This window comes from Rhinatrema bivittatum, chromosome 9 (genome assembly GCF_901001135.1).
Source record: "Rhinatrema bivittatum chromosome 9, aRhiBiv1.1, whole genome shotgun sequence".
Taxonomy (NCBI): Eukaryota; Metazoa; Chordata; class Amphibia; order Gymnophiona; family Rhinatrematidae; genus Rhinatrema; species Rhinatrema bivittatum.
Window position 1 is genome coordinate 88,532,100 of NC_042623.1, and position 22,855 is coordinate 88,554,954.

At 41.1% G+C, this 22,855-nt stretch overlaps 1 protein-coding gene across 3 annotated transcripts in view; it reads left to right on the forward strand.

Moving 5' to 3' along the window:
* Positions 1–22,855, forward strand: part of ASZ1 (ankyrin repeat, SAM and basic leucine zipper domain containing 1) — a 434,600-nt gene that overhangs the window by 265,032 nt on the left and 146,713 nt on the right. For all 3 annotated transcript variants that reach the window (XR_003858727.1, XM_029616793.1, XM_029616795.1), the window contains exons 7-8: positions 4,622–4,746; positions 21,184–21,259. Coding sequence is in view for 2 of the 3 variants with exons in the window: in XM_029616793.1 (XP_029472653.1) it covers positions 4,622–4,746; positions 21,184–21,259 (201 nt within the window). In the remaining variant the exon portion in view is untranslated. The remainder of the gene's footprint in view (positions 1–4,621; positions 4,747–21,183; positions 21,260–22,855) is intronic.

Genomic DNA, 22,855 nt, shown 5'->3' on the forward strand with positions numbered 1-22,855 from the left:
GTTTCTCTTTAAAATTGCCTATTTTTAAGACTGATTTGTATTACTTATTATCTGTTTTAGTTTTAATTTGAAAATTTTATGCTTTTATTTTATTTGATTGTTTTAATTGCTTAGTTGGTATTATGTTTTGATTTTAGTTCTGTTGACTGGTTTTAATTTATGTGCTTAGACCTATTTTTTAGTGTTAAGCGATTCATAAATTTTAATAAATATAAATGTTTACCAGCGATGCTTTTTGTGTCTGCTTTCGACATTGTCAAGCGCCTTTGCCACCAGGGGGTACTGAAATAGCCGAGTACCTAATTGTCCTCAAAGGTGTCAACCGCCGGGACACTGGGGGTCCTGAGAGCTCTCGAGCACCATGGGAACCCTCAGCTGACAGGGGGCTTCAGGCCTGGGGCAGCCGCAGTACCATCAAGTGTCAGGGTTGCCATCGACCTAAGGCATCTTGGAACACCATGGCCCCAGTACTCTTGAGTCTATCGAGTGTTGGGGGCACAGACGAGCCCCTTGGTGGTGCCTGGGACACTGAGGGGCATCGAGGTGTTCCAGCAATAGCATAAGACTGTCGGCTGTTGAGGGCGCTAATGCTTTTGGGTGCCGGAGCTGCTGTACAGTGCCAAAGATTCTGGACTCATGAGGCATCAGAGGTCCCACTGGGCTTTGAGCACCATCGGTGTGGTTGAGTGCCAGAGTTGCTGTTGAGGCTAGTGTCAGCCATAGGCACTGACATGGACACCGTGCAGCCTGCAACATTAATGCCCTCGGGCACATAGCTGAGCTGAGAAGAACCGTCAAGGCTACCAGCTATCATCGGTTCTTTTGAGCACTGATGTGGAGTGTCTGTGCCGTATCGGTATTGCTGGATCATCAACGCCTTCAGGCACCAATTTCCATCAGTGCTGCCTACCCTCACATTTTCGGCCTGCAGTGTTTGTGAGTCATCGCCTTCTTAGGGCATCGTGTAAACCATGGGTGCCATCCAGCTGTTTTTGTTTGCAGTCACCTGGAGTGCCATCGATGGCGCTGCATGCTTTCGAGCATTCTGGGTGCCTGTGGCATGCTCAAATGTCGTCAATCCATTGTTTGAGAGCGCCAAGGATGCTATTGGCACAGGGGGCGTCATTGTCACTGTGGGCACCAGTGGATGCAATCAAATGCTAGAGGGCACCACTGCAGAGCACCATGGGCACCTTCAGTTACCGTGGACTTCCACCATTATACAACGGAAAGGAGGGTGAGCCATTCACGACCCCAGTTCAAGGTCTGCGATTAGCTTCTTGGAGCATTGTCAGGTACCATGAGGGCAACGCCACTCACCACTAGGAATGACCATAGTCAGAAACCGAGTGACAATGGGGATGCCATCGTTACAATGTACATGCTGATTCCATTAGGAGTTAGTGCAACAGTGGAGCGCTTCATGCACGATTGGGTACGGCAGGGGTTGTCTACTTCTCCCAGTGCCTCAGGCTCTGCAGGCAGAATTCTGTCTATGCCGTGTCAGAAATAGCAGGAGCGCCATCGTCACGTCAAGGTATCAGCTTCCTTGGTCTTGTGACACCGAAGGAAACTCTGCAGTATTCATTCAAAAGTTCTTTTCATGATTGATGCTTTAGGACTTTTCCTTTATCCAAGAGGTTCTTGATCTACTTTGCTTGTCAAGATTCGCTGATCCAAAACCCTGACTGTAATAGTCCCGTGAGGCAAAGTATGCTTCTTCTTGGACTTCACATCATTCCCCTGCCTTGGGCGCCTCTGCTATGCATTGGGGTATTTGTGTCTCTCTGTTCTGTTTTTCTTTTGTTGAACCCAACTCTTTTCCCACCTAGACAGTTTTTGGGTCAGCTGTTTCTTAGGCAAATGGGAGAAAGATGGTGCTTTCAGAACTGTGGGATTCCCTGCTCTGACCTGTTTTTGGCAGTCTCTAGCTAGGGATTCATCCATGTGTGAGGACTACCATCCTACTTGTCCTTGGAGAAAGCAGAGTTGCTTACCTGTGACAGATGTTCTCCGAGGACAGCAGGATGTTGATCCTCATGAAACCCACCCACCTCCCCTGGGATGTGATTTCACCATGTATTAGGTATATCATAAATTGAGGGACTCTGCCTAGGGGCACAGTGATAACTACAGCTTCACATGCTCAGAGAATGTTTAAAAGCTCTAGAATCTTTGAGATCAAAGTTCTAGGCTGGGCTCCATCCGATGATGTCACCCCTGTGTGAGGACTGGTATCTTGCTGTCCTCAGAACACCTGTTACAGGTAAGCAACTCTGCTATATTTTGTATATTTCCAAAATTTTTATGTATGCTTTCCTAAATAGTGTAGAAAACTAAAATAAAATGAAATGTATTAATGTACTTCTTGCACATATTGATAAATATTCAAATCATAACATGGGCACTTATAGCCTGGCTGTTTGAACCACCCATCTATTCCTCTGAATTTTTCTCCTTTCCCTATTTTCCCGCTCCTCCCTTGATATTCTTAACATACAAACCTGGAGGATAGCAGGAGAGAGTGAAAAGGCCACAGCTTTATTGGTACAAATTGACAATTCACAAGATTTGAATATGGAGAACATACTACTGAAAGCATTTGGACCCCCTGTTCCTCTTTCTGATATTAATATAGTCAATTACACTATTTTGTTAAATGTCTATTGTACTTTTCAGTGTGAATGGAATGGTGGTCTAGCAGGCTGTGAATACATCCATGCTTCCTTCCTTTCTAATGGGTCAATTCAAATAAAATTGGGCAATCATATATGTTTGATATTTTCCATATTGATACGGGTGTCCCTCAAGGTTCAGGCCTTTCGACAACGCTATTCAATATTTATATGCTTCCTCAGTGTAAATTACTTGCAAATCTAGGGTTTTCTTTCCTTTTGTGTGCGGGTGACATACAGTTTTGCATTCTATTTTCTAAATCTCTTGAACAAACAGTTTTGATACTATCAACCTATATGAAAGCTATTCAGCAAGTCCTATCTCAATGTAAACTAACATTAAACCCTAATAAGACTGAAGTCATTTGGCTAGGTAGAAATTCTTCCATGGTTAACCACTGGTCCTGGATCTGTTTACTTTTCAAATTACTTCCTCAAATCAAGTACGTGATCTAGATATCCAATTAGATGAAAATCTTATGATGAAAAAGCACATCAATAAATTAGTTAATATAGGTTACGCTGAGTTACGTATAACCTTTAATAACCTTTGAGGATTTTTGCACTGTATTGCAAACTTACTTTCTCAAACTTAGATTACTATAACTCCCTACTACTTGGTTTTCCCACATGTCTCTTAAAACCTTTACAGTTAGTACAAAATGCCTCAGCTAGACTTTTATTAGGAACTAAAAAATTTGATCACATAACACACTCACTGATATCACTGCACTAGCTATCAGTACAAACAGGAATCTATTAAAATGTATTAGCGTTAATATTCAAAATGATTCATTCAAGTGATGCTGGTCTGTTTGGGGTGTCAATATAACGATACACATCTCAGTGAGAATTAAGATCTCAAAATAAAGGTCTACTGATTGTCCCAACAATATGGAGTGTATATCTAACCCAAGTAAGAGATATCGTATGTTTTCTATAGCTGGTCCAAAGCTTTGGAATTCACTACCTGAGATGCTAAACCTGATACAGATAGAAAGGGTTTTAAACGTAGTCTAAAAACATGGCTGTTTAAAAATGCATATAATCTTACTTGAAATCAAGAGAATGTAAGAGAACTACAGTCTCAAGAATAAAGAGAGATTCTAATTTGAAGCATCAGGAATTAAAAAAAAAATATAATGAGAGAGTGAGAGTGTCAATTTTTAAAAAATGATGAGAATTTGACGGACTGGAAGCATGTAGGACAAACGTAGTGAAACATGATTTACAATGTACTGATTATAAGACATTAGTTGTCATATTAAGCCTTCCCATAACCACTCGTCCTTGCCACAACCTCCACGGACCTACTCTTCCCAAGCCTAGATTCCTAAGCACACTTTTTTCCGCTGCCTAAGCTATCCAGTATATGCCTTTGACTTCATTAAAGCTATTGTAACCTGCTTCCATTCCACCCCCCCACCCTCCAACCCCCTCCCTCGGATTTCCTTTTTACCCCAAAAAGCCAATTCTTTCAGTTCTTACCAGTTTGATGTGTTATATTTTCCCCTTGTTTAAGTTGTATCCAAGTTTTTTTTCTCCTCCTGTTCTATGTAAGACAATTTTTTGTCACTGTCTGTTTATGGTTGCAGTGTAAACCGGAGTGATAATTAACTCTGTTGTTTGAACTTCGGTATAGAAAAAGTTATAAATAAATATTATTTCTATATTATCTATCTTATGGTTTAGTAAGTGGTATAATTTATTTTGTATGTTTTCAGTATGTGGTTTAATTTGTATTGATCTATTTCATTCGTTCTGTGTTAATTCTTGATTTAAAATTATGAATGTTAATTTTGTAAACCGTTGTGATCTTGATATGGAAAGTTGGTATATAAAAGTCTAAATAACAATCCTTGACTTGATTTAAGAGTATAACAATGAAGAAACATAATGGTCATATTATGTGACTGACATTTTAAAGAGTGTCTTTTTGTTTTTAGCTTTTTAGTATGCTTTCCTTGTCTTCAAATAACTTATGGGGTAAGTTCCAAAGTGTAACAAAAGAGGAGGCTATCTACAAATGCTTAAAATCAGGACCTGATACTGTAAAGGACTACAGTAACAGGTAAGAGTAAAAATGAAATAAGATTATAGGTTAAAGAAAGATATATTTTCAGAATAACAGTTGCTTGTTACTAAAATTTTATAGGTGCAGCATGAATGTTATCTAAAGATTTAAGAAACTTATTGATGCATAGGTGCCAGTAACTAGAAATAAAGGGAATGAAACCTGCATGATAAGCTATTGCCTTAACTAAGTGCGTGGAGAACAGGAGCCCTCTTTTGAAACCTCTCTGTGTTATGTAAAATAGTTTGTCCTGAGGAAGATTCTGGAATGATTGAAGCACTAGTTATAGTTTTCTTTTGTTTTTCCCTAAACCATTTACTTGCACACATATAAGAACACAAGAAATTAACATACCGGTTCAGACCAAGGGTCCATCAAGCCCAGCATCCTGTTTCCAACAGTGGCCAAACAGGCTGGCAAGTACCCAAACACTAAATAGATACCATGCTACTGATGCAATTAATAGCAGTGGCTATTCCCTAAGTCAACTTGATTAGTAGCAGTTAATGGACTTCTCCTCCAAGAATTTACCCAAACCTTTTTTAAACCCAGCTACACTAACTGCACTAACCACATCCTCTGGCAACAAATTCCAGAGCTTAATTGTGCGTTAAGTGAAAAAGAAATTTCTCCAATTAGTTTTAAATGTGTTACTTGCTAACTTCATGGAGTGCCCCCTAGTCCTTCTATTATCCAAAAGAGTAAATAACTGATTCACATTTACCTGTTCTAGACCTCTCATGATTTTAACAACCTGTATTATATCCCCCCCTCAGCCGTTTCTTCTCCAAGCTGAACAGCCCTAACCTCTTTAGCCTTATCTCATAGGGGAGCTGTTCCATCCCCTTTATCATTTTGTCCACCCTTCTCTGTATCTTCTCCAGTACAATTATATCTTTTTTGAGATGCTGCAACCAGAACTGTACACAGTACTCAAGGTGCAGTCTCACCATGGAGCTATACAGAGTCATCATAACATTTTCTGTTTTATTCACCATTCCTTTCCTAATAATTAATAACATTGTTTGCTTTTTTGACTGCTGCAGCACTGAGCCGATGATTTCAATGTATTATCCACTATGACTCCTAGTACTCATTTATATGCCAGCACTCACTATGGAAAATATTGTATTGGTACTGTGTTGTTGATTATCATATATCATTTTTCATGAATTGCATTCCTTTTTAGGCGGTGCTGACTTTTTCTATGTATTAGTTGTTTGGAAATAGAAGAAAATCAGAGCTTTTTTTTTATCTACATTCTTTTTTATATTGTGATTTATCAACATTGATGTTTAATTTCCAATTTTCAGACCTAGTATAAAATAAGGTATGTGAAGCATTTAATGTTTGCTATTCTAACAGTATTCAAAACATCTTCAGTTAATATAAAGAAGTTCCAAAGTAATGCCATTATTTTTAGTAATACTTTTTTTTTTTAACTTATCTAACTAGTATTTATTTGTTTAAAACTTTCTTATATTCTGCCCCATTCCAACATTGTTGGAACTGACTTTTAGCAAGACAGTATATATCAAAGTTTGAGCCTCATTTACTAATCATTTTTCTCATAAACATAGGCAGCCTGATGCAATACCGTGCACTCAGGCTAGTGCACAGGTTAACCCATGGTTGGACATGCGTCTATCACCCCTTATGCAATAAGGGGATTAGCATGTCTAAACACAAGTTGCTAATAGGCCTCATCACATGTAAATGCCATGTTGATGAGGCTATTAGCTAGTACCCCCTTATGTAAAAAATAAATGTGCGCTCAACACACACATTTTTACTCTCAAAAATTAACACCAGTCCCGGAGCTGGTGTCAAGTCTTGAGGAGCCCCAAATGTTTACAGAAAAGCAGAAAATACTGCTTTTCTGTGGTTCCTCTAGTTTAATAGTGTGGCGATATTAAGTCAGAGGAATCACAGAAAGCAGCAACGTGAAAAATAAATTGAAAAAAAAAAAAGTCATGCTGGAGGTCAGGTTAGGAAAACGTATGCAGAATTTACGAATGTCTATTTCCTTAACTTGTGGCTGTGCACAAGATAGGAAAACGGACGCTCAAATTGAGCATCCATTTTCCTAATGTGTGCACAGCCACTTCTCCTGGGTGTCTGATGCCATGGATGCACTAGGGACGCACAATTTATTCCTAGCACGTCCTTTTAGTGCTGTGACTCATTTGCCTATTGCATCGAGCGCCCCAGGAGAGGTGATTGTGCATCCAGTTTGAATGCATGTTTTAAGCACTTCGGTATTGCATCGACCTGAGAATGGGAGAAAAGCCTTAGTAAATCAGGCTGTTTAGTTAATGTCCCCATTAAAAAACAAAGTATAATTGACGCCATACTAAGACGGCCCAGTGAAAAAAGTTTTATTGAAATGTCTTCATAGCATTCATAGTAACAGTAAAAGAATATTAACATAGACATGTATTTGTGGCATTTACATTTTATAGAAGCTATACCCTCTCTGTAGTGTGCGCTGCTAAAAATGCATGGCTAGTAAATAGTAATACTCTCTTCTCTGAAGACAGTTTACCTATCACAAGGTTGTCACATTACCATATGTGACTCAGGGCATAACAAAACTTCCAGAGATTTCTAGTGAAGAAGTTTTCTCCATTGACAAGCATGGTAAAGTCAGCCACAGAAGGAATGACTTCATCTTACAGTGCCAAGACAGAAAATCACTCTAGAAAGTAGATTTTAAAAGCGTTGCTTGCGCAAAAATGACCACATACGCACATATGTGGGCCACGCATGAGCAACGCAAATTTTAAGACGCCACAAAGTACGCATGTTTATACCTATGTGCGTGTTAAGTATAAGGGGATGGAAAAAAGGGGTGGGGCATGGGGATTCTGGGCTGGGGTAAGACTTGCGCGCATAATTCCGAATTTTAATAAAGCTGACCATGGTGCGCATCTGTGTGTTATCCGTGTAACTTTACTGCAGGTCCTGATGAGGAGCAAGTGTAGATATCTTGAATTTTAGGGCTCTCAGCACAGCGTGAAGGTTTGCGATCAAGTGGGGGGCTTACAGAATGAAGAACCGAAGGGGTCTGGTAGACCTCAATATCAACTGGATAAACTGGTGGACTAATTGGGAAAAAATGTTTTTTCCCTCGCGTGAGCATGTTTTAAAATCCGCCTGCATATGCGCATAAAAGCTGCTAAAGCCCTAGCAGAAATACACGTGAGACGTTTACTCAAGTCGCCTTTTAAGATTGCGCGCATACATATGTGCAATAGGTGGATTGTAAATGATGCACATGTACTTCACGCTTGATATAAAATTACAGCGTATTTCTGCTCCCGCACCAATATACACATTTATGGGTGCACTTGCATTTGTTTTAAAATTACCCAGTCAGAACTCAAAAAAGAGGTTTTTCTGAGTATATTCAAAACTTCACATCAGTCTCCTTTTTCATCCGCTCATATGAACAGACGTATTTTGCGCTCTTTTGCATATAGTTTCTTTATTTTCTCAATTTTTTCCCCCATTTATTTATAAGTCTTTAATAAAATTAAAAAAAAAAAAAAGTTAAATGACTTCCTCAATTTTGTTCAAATTGAAATTCAGCTTGGCTTCTATATTCATCTTGATGCCATGCTTCAAAAAGTGTCCTCAACCTGGTAGGGGCACATTCATCCCGGATAATCAGGACTAAGGTGTTTAGGTGCTCCTCATCTGTTAAATTATTTTTCCTGTACTCATATGTCCTCCATGACTAGACAATACAGGAGACAACACTTTTGGATTTTGTGGTTTCATCGTAGAGATCAACAGGAAAGAAGAAGAAACCATCAGCTGAGGAATACGACGAGTGAGGTAATCAAATTTGCAGATGATACAAAATTATTCAGAGTAGTTAAAACACAAGCAGATTGTGATAAATTGCAGGAGGACCTTGTGAGACTGGAAAATTGGGAATCCAAATGGCAGATGAAATTTAATGTGGATAAGTGCAAGGTGATGCATATAGGGAAAAATAACCCATGCTTTAGTTACATGATGTTAGGTTCCATATTAGGAGCTACCACCCAGGAAAGAGATCTAGGCGTCATAGTGGATAATACTTTGAAATCGTCGGCTCAGTGTGTAAAAACACTGAGCCGATGATTCTGTTAAAACAGAATGTTAGGAATTAATAGGAAGGGAATGGTGAATAAAACAGAGAATATCATAATGGCTTTGTATCGCTCCATGGTGAGACCGCACCTTGAATACTGTATGCAGTTCTGGTCGCCGCATCTCAAGAAAGATATAGTTGCGATGGAGAAGGTATAGAGAAGGGCGACCAAAATGATAAAGGGGATGGAACAACTCCCCTATGAGGAAAGACTAAAGAGGATAGGGCTGTTCAGCTTGGAGAAGAGATGGCTGAGGTGGGATACGAGAGAGGTCTTTAATATCATGAGAGGTCTAGAACGGGTAAATGTGAATCGGTTATTTATTGTTTCGGGTAATAGAAGCACTAGGGGGCACTCCAAGAAGTTAGCATGTAGCACATTTAAAACTAATTGGCGAACATTCTTTTTCACTCAGTGCACAATTAAACTCTGGAATTTGTTGCCAGGGGATGTGGTTAGTGCAGTTAATGTAGCTGGGTTTAAAAAAAGTTTGGGTAAGTTCATGGAGGAGAGTCCATTAACTGGTATTAATCAAGTTGTCTTAGAGAACAGCCACTGCTATTAATGGCATCGTAGCATGGGATCTACTTAGTGTTTGGGTACTTGCCCAGATACTTGTAGCCTGGATTGGCTACTGTTGGAAACAGGATGCTGGGCTTGATGGACCCTTGGTCTGACCCAGTATGGCAATTTCTTATATTCTTATGTTCTGTTCCATGATTCACCGCACTCTTATGCAAACATCTTTCCCCATTCGGTACAGAGGGAAGTAAGTTCTACGCTTTAGCAGAAAAGATACTGACACCATGCACAAAAAACTGTCTGTACAGCCCAAGATTCAGATAAAAGATTGGCACAGAGAACAATGTAATCAGCTGAGTCTCTCGTTGGCTCAGATATTCTGTCAGTGCCATCAACTACCAAAGGCAATGCAGGCTTGACAACACCAAAATTGTCTTGACACCAAGACATAATTTTCAGTGCACAAAACCCAAATCGGGTACATTTAAGTAAGACTTTGCCTACAAACAAGATTCTACTTAGGTGTGACAATTGTCATCCCAGAATCTGATTGTTCTTCTCTAGTGATTCCTCCATCAAAAAGGAGCAACATGTGTGGCTGGAATTCATGAAAAAAATGTCAAATATACTATAATTGGACTTTAAAAATGTTTTTTTCATTCCAGAGAAAATTTGTTTCTTGGTTCTAGAATAGCAGTTTTTCCTGATATTACACATGAAACTCAATTAAGGAGGAAATCTTTTTTGGAAAGAAAACAGTGTTGGCCCTAGGTGCAACATGTATGCTTCAGTTTCCATCTAAATATTTGATTAAGTTGAATATTGCCAAGTATGTTTTTTTTATATCCCAATTTACTGGAAGGCTTCCTTAATAATAGAGAGAGAGACCTGTGATTAGCTGTCCTTACGGAGTATCATTATTAACACTTCTGTATCTTGAGCACAGCACTGGGCCAATACAGACACTCACTGACATTGCAGGCGCGCCGAGATACGGCTTCAGGAACCCCCATTGGGCTGTTGCCCTTTTCTTTATTTTACCTCCTCGGTAGCCTTCCATTTCATGGGTCTGACACAGAGTTGAGCCCCTGGGACACCGGTGAAGTGCTCCGCAACGAAGAAGCGTCTACAACGATGCAAGCGACGACCGCCAGCGCAGGTGCCAGACGCCTCGACCGCAGATGCCGGACGCGCCGACCATTGGCGCAGGCGCCGGATGCGCCAACCGCCGATGCAGGCATCGGGCGCCCCGCCCATCGGCACGGTGCGCCGGCCTCTCAACCAAGTCTATCGGCGCATGAGTTGACGTGCCAAGCCCATCAACGCGTGCTGAGCCGTTGATGCGGGGCGAATGCGCCAAATCATCGATGCTGGCACCGGCTCACTGGACCATCAGCACCATCAAAACACCAAGGAGTATCGCAGGACCTTTACGTTAAGGCCATCAACTGGGTTTTTACAGTATGCCTACTGGTTCAGAAGGCATGATAAAGCATTTGAATGCTCAATATTCCACTGACATGGAACTGGAATCGGTCTGGTATCTGTGATTAGTATGTGACTATCGGCGCATGAGTTGACGTGCCAAGCCCACGGCTTGTGACTGAAGCATAGCTATCTAAAACAGCTTTCTTCCAATTATCCAATAATTTGGAGTCCTTCTCTGAGGGGTGGCGGTTTTTAGGACGTCCGGGAAGTTTCCTTGAGATAGTGAGCAGTTTATGATGTCCGCTAGGTACTTGGAGATGGAGTCTGGCACCGATAAAAGAAGGTTGGTTGGGATTTGGTTGAGTGGGTGGTAAGAGGGTTTCATTTTCTTTATTAGGGATTCAATTTCCAGAGCGGAGGTGAGTTCGAATGATTCCAGTGAGGGACCGAAATTTGAGGGGGGGAGCTGGAGATGCGAGTGGAGGTAGAATTGAAAGGCAGGAGTGTTAGTAATTTAGATATTTTGTTGTGGAAAAAAATTGCCAGTTCGTTTGCCTTTGCTTGTGCCTGTTCGTCTGGGATGTATGGGGTAGAGGTTTTTGTGAGCTCTGATACATAGGAGAATAGAGTCTTAGGGTCAAAGACGAGGTCATGTACACTGTGACCGTAGAAATCTTTTTTCACTCGGAGAGTGGCGTTTCTGTATATGTGTAGGGTTGATTTGTATGCATTTAATGTGCTTGGGCATGGGGTCTCTTGCCATTTGTTTTCTCTTTGTCTGAGGTTTCGTTTAAGTTCTCTGAGTTCATCGGAGAACCATGGTTGTTTCCTATTAGGTGTCTGCTTGATTATTCTGGCTACCCGGGGGCATACTTTGTTCGCTATTGATTCTGTGATACTAAGCCATGAGCGGAGTGTCGAGTTGGGGTCAGAGACTTCTAGTTTGTGGAGTTCCTTTGTTAGATGCTCGCTGAGGACTTCTGTGGAGCAGGATCTCCTGTAGTGAACTGTAGAATTAGTGGGTTGTGCTTTGGGGTTTTCCTTGCTTGTGAGGGTGGTGGTAATCAGAGAGTGGTCAGACCATGGGACTTGTGTGCATTCCGGGTTGGGGGGGGGGGGTAGAGGGTGAAAAACTGGAGTTGATGAAGATGAGGTCAAGAATATGCCCTGCTTTATGGGTGGGCTTGTTGATGATTTGTGTGAAGCCCATGGCCTTGAGAGAGGTGAGGAATGCTTCACAGTTAGTAGAGAGCGGGATTGAATCGACATGGAGGTTAAAGTCCCCTAATATCAAAGCGGGGGCATCTAGGTTGATATGTTTGGCTATGATTTCAATTATGGGGGAGGCAACTGTGTCCAGGAGACCAGGTGGAGCATAGATAAGGAGGATTTGAAGATGGTCGGATTTAAACAGGCCTAGTTCTAATTTAGAGGCTGACTTAATTGGTTGAAGGGTTAGCCTAAGTTCCTTTTTGGCCACTAGGAGCAAGCCGCCGCCTCTTTTTTTTTCTGTCTGGGAAGAGAGAAGTAGTATTGATGAATAGGTAGTTGGTTTATCAGGGCTGTATCTGTCTGTTTAAGCCAGGTTTCTGTTATGGCGCAGATGTCTGGGTTTGCGTCGAGGAGATAATCATTTAGGATGTGTGATTTTTTTTGTAATCGATTGAGTGTTAAATAGAGATACTGAGAGTAGTGCAAGACCCAGTAGTTGAGTGAGAGGCGAGATCATGATAGGGATGAGGGATCTAGTAGTGCGTGTCCGGAGTAAAGTGAGAGATTTTTCCCTGGTAAGGGCCTTGAACAAATGTATCAAAAGTGAAAACATTAAGATGGTTTCCCTGGGCACCTTAATCCTCTTTCTACAAAAAGGGGACTGGCTGTGCTTTCTCCATCTAAAGAATCCTTACACCTACATAGAAATATTGCTAGGTCACAGGAAATATCTCAGATTCATCACGGGAGACTGTCATTGCTGGTATTGCATGCTACCTTTTGTCCTAGCTCCAGCCTCGCATGTCTTTACCAAATGCCTTGCCATGGTGATGCATCTGTGCAAGCTGGGGATGCATGTGTATCTCTATCTGGATGATTGACTGGTAAAGATCACATCTCAGTCGGGGTCAGCAGAATCGATGCGCATGGCCATCTGGTTGTTGGGGTTCCTAGGGTTCGTTATCAACTGCCCCAAGTCTCATCTGAGTCTGTCACCTCGATTGGAGTTTATAAACATTTTGCTAGTCATGGATCAGGCAAAAGCCTTCCTCCTGCAACAAAGGGCTATCACCCTGAAGACTGCTGCAAAAGGGACCAGATGAGTCAGCAGACATGAGCATGGCACATGTTAAGGCTGTTGGACCTTGTGGTGGTAAGTGTACAAGTCACTCCCATGGCACGTCTTTATATGAGGAGAACCCAGTAGCCCTTCAGTCACAGTGGCTGCAGACCACTCAAGACCTATGGGACAGCATCCATGTCGTACAACAACTTAAGGACTCCCTGTCCTGCTGGCAGAAAAATTCCAGTCTGATCAGGGGCTCCCCTTCTGAAATTCTTCAATCTAAACTGTCTTTACAGTGGATGTGGCCAAGCTGAGCTGGAGAGCTTATGTAGAGGGCTCTGCTCCTCTACATAAGTTAGAACAGTGGGCTATGAATCAGGACAGCTAAGGTTTAAATCCCATTGCTGCTCCTTGAGACCTTGGGCAAATCACTTTACCCTCCATTGCCTCAGAATGAAACTTAGTGATGCATTCACTAAGCTGCAATTTATTTTTATGCAAGAGGCCCTCTATATTGTGGAGGGCATACCCGCAATAGTGGACCCCTCCCTCAAAAAAAATATTGCAGCAGTATAGCTGTGTTTTTCCTGTGGCAAAATTCCGTGAGGTAAAAGAACGCAGCTTTGCCCCAACACACGGGCCACAAAAAAAAAAAGTGCCAACACGGTAAAATGTCTTGGAGTCAAACATCATGCTCTTCCTCATCCCAAGGATACCAATTGAGGCAGCCTTGACTGCAAAAGTATGAAAATATCTGGCCATGGTCATGTGATGTTGGTCCCCCTCCCCAGTCAACATAGATTGAATAAAGTCCACAGGGTTCCCCCCACCTTCCCTTTCAATAAACCAATTGCCAAACAGAATCCCCCCCAACCCTCAAGTTGCCAAAAACATTGTTGGGGTCTAGTAGTGCCCTTTCTTCCCCCTCATCCCCAAGCCAATATAAGCCATTGGGGTCTAGTTGTGCAATCTCCCAACCCCACCACCGAACCAATCTCTCGCACCCTATTATCTCACATTTCAGAAATACCGCAAACGAAAGGACCCAGGGCACCCTTGGGCCCAGTCAGCACCATTTTCCAAAATGGTGCCGACTTGTCCTTGTCCCAGTCATGTGACTGGGGCAAAATCCAGTCATCAGACCTTGGCCACATGGCTGTGGTCAGATACCCTAGGGACATGACTGAAGTAAGGTCAGGTCAACGCCATTTTGAAAAACGACACCACCTGGGGGCTATGGGGCGGCCCGGGCCTTTCCACTTGTGGGATTTTGGAAATTTGAGGTAATATAAAATATGGGAGAGGGATTTGAGGGGTTGGGGAAGCAGGGGGTACACCACTAGATGCCAACCATTCTTTTGTTGACTTGGGGTTGAGGAGGGTGGGAAGGGGCGGAAGGGGGTGCCATTAGAAACCCAACAATGGTTTTGGGATCTTGGGGGGTGGGGGACGACCTACCCGGTAATGGGTTTATTAAAAGGGAGGGTGGGGGAATCTTGTGACTTTTATTTGATCTATGTTGACTGGGGTGGGGGCTCTCATCATGCGACTATGGCCAGATATTTTTATATTTTTGTGGTTGCACTGCCTTTTAAATGGCCCATAATGTCATCAGTTTGTGCCGCCTCTCCTCTCCGCCCCCCCCTCCTCCTCTTGCCACCAGCGTCACTGCAGGGGTGGCCATCCCCGGAAGACTTCAGCTGTTGTGATGTTGGGGAAGGAGGCGGTGGAGGAAGAAGAATGGTGGGAAGAGCAGCAGTGGGCGTGCCATGGTTGAGAATTTCCCTCACCTCTTGCACCCCAGGAGCACTGTCCCACAGCAGTAGGCCCGCTAATTACCTATAGTACCTGAATGTAATTTGCTTTGAAGTGCCAAAAAATGGAATATAAATCAAATATATAAATAAAATCATGATGGGTGGTCAGTTACGCTCTAAAGACTTTGAGATCTGTTATCCAAAAAGGTCATCCTGATTCAAACAGACAACCAGGTGGTGATGTATTACGTCAACAAGCAGAGAGGCACAGGGTCTTACGTTCTGTGTCAGGAGGCTGTCCAGACGAAAAACTGGGCAATTCTCTCGAGGAATGGTTCTCTGGGCCACATATCTGTTTGGCATGAAGAATGTCCTGGTAGATAAATGGAGTTGGTCCTTAGAAGTCCACGAATGGTCCCTGAACCAGGGAAGAAGGGGGTAATAGTGGATCTGTTTGCATCTCCACAGAACATGAAGATCCCACTGTTCTGTTCCAGGAGGGGCATAGCAAACTAGCCTTGGATGCCTTTGCCCTATTTGGGTAAGGGTCTTTTGTTTGCGTATCTTCTGATTCCACTAGTTGTGAAGAACTCTGAAGCTTAACAAAGACACAGGAACTGATACTCATAGCTCCTTTTTAGCTGAGACAGGTCTTGTTCCAACTCCTCAAGGAGATATCGATCAGAATGGGGACTTCCCAGATCTCATTAACCAGGATCAAAGCAAGTTATGCTATCCCCTGTTCTATTCTCTCTACACTGGTTTCCTGTTTCCCAACGGATTCATTATAAAAGTCTCTGACTTATCCATAACGTAATCTACAATTCTTCAGCTATCTGGTAATACACTCTCCTCCAGCTTTATCAACCATCGCGGCAATTACACACCACCAACAAATATGTACTCGAGGTACCAACAGTACACCTGGCTAGGTTAGACCTTACCAGATGCCGAGCTTTCTCTATTGCAGGCCCTTCACTGTGGAATTCCCTCCCTGATCAGCTCAGATTACTTTACAACAATAAGGACTTCAAGAAACAACTTACTTGCCTACAATTAATTTTCCATCCTTGCTCCTTCTTTCCCCTTGTTTCTGTTTTAAAGCATTGTATATGTATTTTATTTGTTTTATGTCAATTTGAGTTTTCAATTATGTATGTTGAATTTTGTAAACTGCTTAGGCCTACCCATATTGATTAAGTGGTATATAAGAGTTTAAAATAAATAAATAGATCCCAACATCAGTTCCTGGTGCTCACCACGTGAATGTTAAGAGGCTTCAAGAAAGGATTCCACTAGAAAGTCCTATGGATTTAAGTGGAGGTTTGCTTTGTGGTATGAGCATAAGACCCTAGATCCATTCCTGCTGCACACAAAAACTGCTTGATCACCATTAACAAATGTCTGAGTCTGGCCTTAAGGACCAACTCAGTAAGAGTTCACCTTAGTTCAGTTAGCACCTACCATCACCCATGTGAAAGGTAAACCCATCTCTGTACAACCTTTAGTTGTCTGGTTTATGTGGGGCTTTCTTCATCTGAAGCCTCTTATCAGACCTCCTACTGTGTCTTGGGATTTCAACGTGGTTCTGTCCCAACTTATCTATCTTATACCTAGTTTAATCATGATAGGGTGATTTTACCCACTTCTCTGACTTTCTTGCCTAATGTGGCATCAGAATTCCATCTTAACCAATCGGTCGTCCTTCAAACATTGTTTCCCAGGTTACATGTCCACCAAGGTGAGCTAGCACTGCAGTTTGGACTGCAAGAGAGCCTTGGCCTTCTATCTGGAGCGGACTGAAGCCTGTAGAAAATCCACACAGCTTTTTGTTTCTTTTGATACCAAAAAACTGGGAATAACCATTGACAGACAAACTTTATTTAATTGACTAGCAAATTGCATCTCCTTCTGTTAATGCCAAGGCAGATTTTATTCTGGTGGCCTTGTCAAGCCTCACTCTGAGCCATAGCAGTGTCGGTGGCTCACCTGCATTCATAGAGGAGATCTGCAAGGCTGCGATGTGGAGTTCTTACCACACAGTCACATCTTGCAACTGTTTGGACAGGAATGGTCAACATGACATTAGATATGGCCAAACTGTCATGCGGAATTTATTTGAGGTGTAGAAACCAATTCCATTCCCTTCTAAGGGTCATTGTTTTTTTGTTCCAGGCTGCCTCTCAGAGGTTAAGTATACAATGGATAAAAGATATGTTGCCAACAACAAAAAAAAAAGGTTGTGACCATTGACTCTTTTTATTTATTTATTTATTTATTTTATTTGACAGCTTTTCTATACCGACATTAAAATACACATCATGTCGGTTTACATAATAACAAAAGGTGGAAATTACAAATAACAGGGATGGGGGGGAGGACAACTGAAAGAAGGTTCAAAAAACAGCGAACCTGACAAACTAAATGAAGGAGAGAAGCAGGATAGAGGTAACATGATTAACAAGTCTGGGAAGCATACAGGTTATACAAGAGTATTTGATTTACAAAATTTACAAATGGAACTGGTTTTGGTTGTTTTGCCCTTTTTCCATTGGGGGCAACCTGTATCTAGGGATTCCCACATACGTGAGGACTGCCACCCTACTTGTTCTTGGAAAAAGTAAGTTAGTTACTTGTGAGTGATCTCCAGGGATATCAGGATACCAGTCCCCATGAAACCCACTCACATTCCTTTGGAGTTGATTTCTGTAAATTTTCTGCTAAAATACAAGACTGAGGAGTCCTTGCACGGATGTGTGGCATAATGAAGCGTGGGCAGAAAGACTAAATGAATTCTTTGCTTCCGTGTTTACTAATGAGGATGTTGGGGAGATACCAGTTCCAGAGATGGTTTTTAAGAGTGATGAGTCAGATGAACTGAACCAAATCACTGTGAACCTGGAAGATGTAGTAGACCAGATTGACAAACTAAAGAGTAGCAAATCACCTGGACCACCCCAGGGTTCTGAAGGAGATCAAAAATGAAATTTCAGATCTATTAGTTAAAATGTATAACCTATCGTTAAAATCATCCATTGTACCTGAAGACTGGAAGGTGGCCATTGTAACTCCAATATTTAAAAAGAGTTCCAGGGGCGATCCGGGAAACTATAGACCAGTGAGCCTGACTTCAGTGCCAGGAAAAATAGTAGAAACTATTCTAAAGATCAAAATCACAGAGCATATAGAAAGACATGGTTTAATGGAACACAGCATGGATTTACCCAAGGCAAGTTTTGTCTCACAAATCTGCTTCATTTATTTTGAAGGGGTTAATAAACGTGGATAAAGGTGAATCAGTAGATGTAATGTGTTTGGATTTTCAGAAAGCATTTTACAAAGTCCCTCATGAGATGCTTCTAAGAAAACTAAAAAGTCATGGAATAGGCTGCAATGTCCTTTTGTGGATTACAAACTGGTTAAAAGACTAAACAAGAGAGTAGGATTAAATGGTTAAGTGAAAAAGGATAAACAGTGGAGTGCCTCAGTTATCTATACTTGGATCGTTGCTTTTCAATTTATTTATAAATGATCTGGAAAGGAATACAAGTAAGGTAATCAAATTTGCAGATGATACAAGATTATTCAGAGTAGTTAAATCAACAGCAGATTGTGATAAATTGCAGGAGGACCTTGCGAAACAGGAAGATTGGGCATCCAAATGGCAGATGAAATTTAATGTGGACAAGTACAAGGTGATGCATATAGGGAAAAATAATCCATGCTGTAGTTACACAATGTTAGGTTTCTTATTAGGAACTGCCACCCAGGAAGAAGATCTAGGTGTCCTGGTGGATAATACATTGAAATAGTCAGTTCAGTGTGCTGTGGCAGTCAGAAAAGCAAACAATGTTAGGAATTATTAGGAAGGGAATGGTCAATAAAATGGAAAATGTTTTAATGCCTCTGTATCACTCCTTGGTGAAACCACATCTTGCGTACTGTGTATAATTCTGGTTGCCATATCTCAAAAAAGATATTGTTTTGATGGAGAAGATACAGAAAAGGGTGACCAAAATGATGGAACAGCTCCCCTATGAGGAAAGGCTAAAGAGGTTAGGGCTGTTCAGCTTGGAGAAGAGACGGCTGAGGGGAGATCTGTCAGAGGTCGTTAAAATCATGAGAGGTCTAGAACAGCTAAATGTGAATCGATTATTTACTCTTTTGAATAATAGGACTAGGGGGCACTCCATGAAGTTAGCAATTAACACTTTTAAAACTAATCGTAGAAAACTCTTTTTCAGTCAATGCACAATTAAGCTCTGGAATTTGTTGCCAGATGATGTGGTTAGTGTGGCTGGATTTAAAAAAGGTTTGGGTAAGTTCTTGGAGGAAAAGTCCATTAACTGCTATTAATCAAGTTGACTTAGAGATAGCCATTACTATTACTGGTATCAGTAGCATGGAATCTACTTAGTGTTTGGGTACTTGCCAGGTACTTTTAACCTGGATTGGCCACTGTTGGAAACAGGATACTGGGCTTGATGGACCCTTGGTCTGACCCAGTATGGCAATTTCTTATGGGCATTGCTCAGTGAAGCGCAGTCAAAGTTCTAGAAACTTTCACTTAAGTTTTCCAGACCAGGTTTCACCAGATTGTCACCCATGGGTGAGTACTGTCATACTGCTGTCGTCTTGAGAACACTTGTTATAGCTAAGAAACTCAAGCTTTTTTTTTTTTTTTTGCTGGTTATACCTTTCCATCTACACAGGGCCATTGGAAGAGGTGGGTGAGACAGACGGCTGCGAAGAGTACCAGACAGTTGGAGGGGCCATACCACCACCCATCTCACTATAGTGGAGGCAGAAATCATTTTCTTTGTGGCCCCTTATGTGCATTCCTGTCGTCAAAGGAAGCCATTTCCTTTGGACTTTCTAACCTGCTCTTTCCAATTGGCTGCTCCTTTGTCATACTGCTTTGTACTTTGAGATCCCTCTTATGTTTGCACATCAGTACCTCACACTCTCCATCTTCCTCCCAGCCCCCTCCCCCAGTGACTTACTGTGTTGTTGGATTTCTGCACCCCAAATGATTGATGCTTCACTTTAGTATTAAATTTTATCTTCTAGACTTTAAAAAATGCCTCAAATTTTCATTTCATTTTATTTATGAATCTTTTTTCCAGACAATACACAGTGATGTACGGCAGGCATCATAACATTTTAAGTCTGCTGCAAAATACATATTCATAAGTTATACTGCAAATTTTCAGTGCTGTCTGCAGTATTCACAGTGTCGCAGTTCTTAGTATATCTGCAGAAAAAAAAAAAACAGCTTTCTTATTAACCCCTTTGCTATATTATTTGTGAAAATATTGAACAGAGCCAGGCCTAGGACAAATCTCTAACCACTGTCCCCGCCCTGTCCTTGAGTGAATTTCATTTACTCTTTTCTATCAGTCAGTGAGTTAAATCTAAGTACATCTCATCAGTGATCATGCAGATCTGATTTCTTGTTTTCCCATAGTGTCTTAAATCCCTGTAATCTGCTGAATTTGCTTATCCTTACCCTTTGCTTTAATAGTGATTGTATTAATTTTCTTATCACAGAACACAGGCTAATTGACTTGTAAAGACTATGTACTCTCTAATGGTGAAAAGAATTTGAGAAAGTATTTTGTACTTTCGGCAAGACACAGACAATATTTGTTTTATTTTTTTTTTTATATTTATATGCTAAAGCTTTTTTATTTGTGTGTTTTTTTTGGATGCCCTCACAGATTATTGTATCTTGTGAATGGAAAATTTTTCCTATTCCTAAATATTTTATATCAAATATACTGAAATCTCTAGATGAAGTACTTTTATGTCTGTTACAAAGTGTACATCACTTAGTCCATTTGTGTTTAAGCAATTAATACATTTTAATAAAGATACTTAAGAGTTGGCATATGTGTCTTGAAACAATGTTTTTTTTAGGGAATTTGCTGACTGTCCTTGTTGCATAATTATAACACATAAATTGGTGAATATTGGGTGCAGTTAATGAACTAAAAGTCAGGAGCCAGCCCTGAACTACCCAATTGCATGTATCGACTAACAGATCATACTCTCCTAAATAAAGTAGACCTATAATTCCATGTATGTCCTGTAGAAGCCCAGTCCTGTCCATTGTGAGCTGGAATCCAGAATACTATATAATCTTATGGTATTTAATAGGGAATGTGCCTTTCTAAGGATAATATTAAAAAAAAATGATTGTATTATACTCCATGTTGGACAGACCTCTGTATACAGTAGTAGGATGAAAATATCAAATCTCTGTATGTTACATTTTACAGTCATTGTTGTTTTTTTAATTATGTAGTTACTGTATAAACTTTGGTGGCCTGGAGGTATTCCTACATGGACTTGACCTGAAACATTTAACAGATGTATTGAAGGTAAGATTTAGTGAATTTATTTTTTGGGAAAGCACATTTCCTGTTTATAACTCAGTAAGAATAGTTTTTGACCAGTATTTCAAGATTACAAATTTCTCACATTTTTAAGTTTAAGGAATTACAGTGATACATTTGATCTATAATAGAACCTTTAATTCAAATAGAAACAGAGCTTGCTTTAGAAATTATCACTTTGTTATTTTGAAAGTTATGTAGACCTCTTCATAAAAAGTGGGAGAACCTGTGCTTTAAGATCTTAATCTGCTTAATATGTATATATTTTATTTTACTGTCCTGGTTTCTTTTCACTGAAATTATCTCTGATATTTACCCAGAAAATACGTCATTCCTCTTCATCCAGCCAGACCAGTCCAAATGCATGGGTTATGTCTACCAACCAACAGATGAAGGCAGAGATTAACAGGCTTGCAGATGTCACTTTACATAGGCTCCCGTGCTGTCCCCAGCCTACCAGTATTCTCTGGTCTTAGATGATAGGGCATGTCCCATGCTCTGAATTGAGACCTAATTAGGCTGTTTGAAAAGAATTGAATTGGAAGGGCTGCTTTTGCAGTGAAAGCACAAATTGAGCATGGCCTTAGACCAACAGGCTTCCAAGGGTTTGGTTTGGGCTCCACATTTTATTCTGTTTTGCCCTGTTTCTTCCTATTTCCTTCCACCCATCCTCCTCTAACTGAACCTTGTTAAAAAAAAAAAAAAAAAAAAAAAAAGATGGGAAAGCAGCCTGGGTTGGTTTCTGATTCTTCTTTTTTCATAAAGATGAAAAAAAAAAGATAAAGGCGACAAGATTTTTGCACGGATGGAGTTTCCTTTCGGAAGGCTGTGTTATTCAGCAGTGCTTCAGACAGCATCACAGAAAGCTTAAAAAATGCAACCTTCTCTTTTTCACATCCCAGGAGTTTGTTTTATTTTATGCGGTGAAGGGGGTATGTCCCCTCTAGTGGAGCGTGGAGGAAAGCCCAGCTCTGTACACATTGTGCAACCCAGAGACAGAAAAGGGGAGGTGCTCTGTTAAGTCGCGGATGTGCAGAGAATGAGAGAGGAATTTGGGGAGCAGGAGGAGATATCTGCTTTGGAGGGGGATCGTTCCAGTAGGGCTGATAGTACAGTCAGTTCCTGCTGGCAGTTGGTCTTTCACGGCCAGTCTGGCGGGCATTTTGTATGCACAGCAAGAGGTTTGAACTATGCCCTCCTCACTGGGATCCAGTCATGCAGGAGCCTATGGTCTCTTCCTCCAGGGCCGCATTAGCTGCTGGTTTTTATATTAGCAGTTTACTCTCCCTGATGTCCATCTCCTCTGCACTCTGGAGATAAATGAAAGGCTGTGTAGATGGTGTTGATGTGAGCATTTTTGCTTCCTGGATCATACAGTGATATTTCAAGGATTGCTGAGCAGAAATGGGAACCACTTCTCAAAGAAAGGGTGCAGCATCTTTCAACACAGAATGGCAAACCTACTGAGGAAGGCTTTAAACTAGAATCATTGGGATGGGTGAACAAAACCCTAAGGTAAATAAAACATTAAATACTTACATAGAAATGGAAAAAAGGCAATATTTGGAAAGCTATGTACAA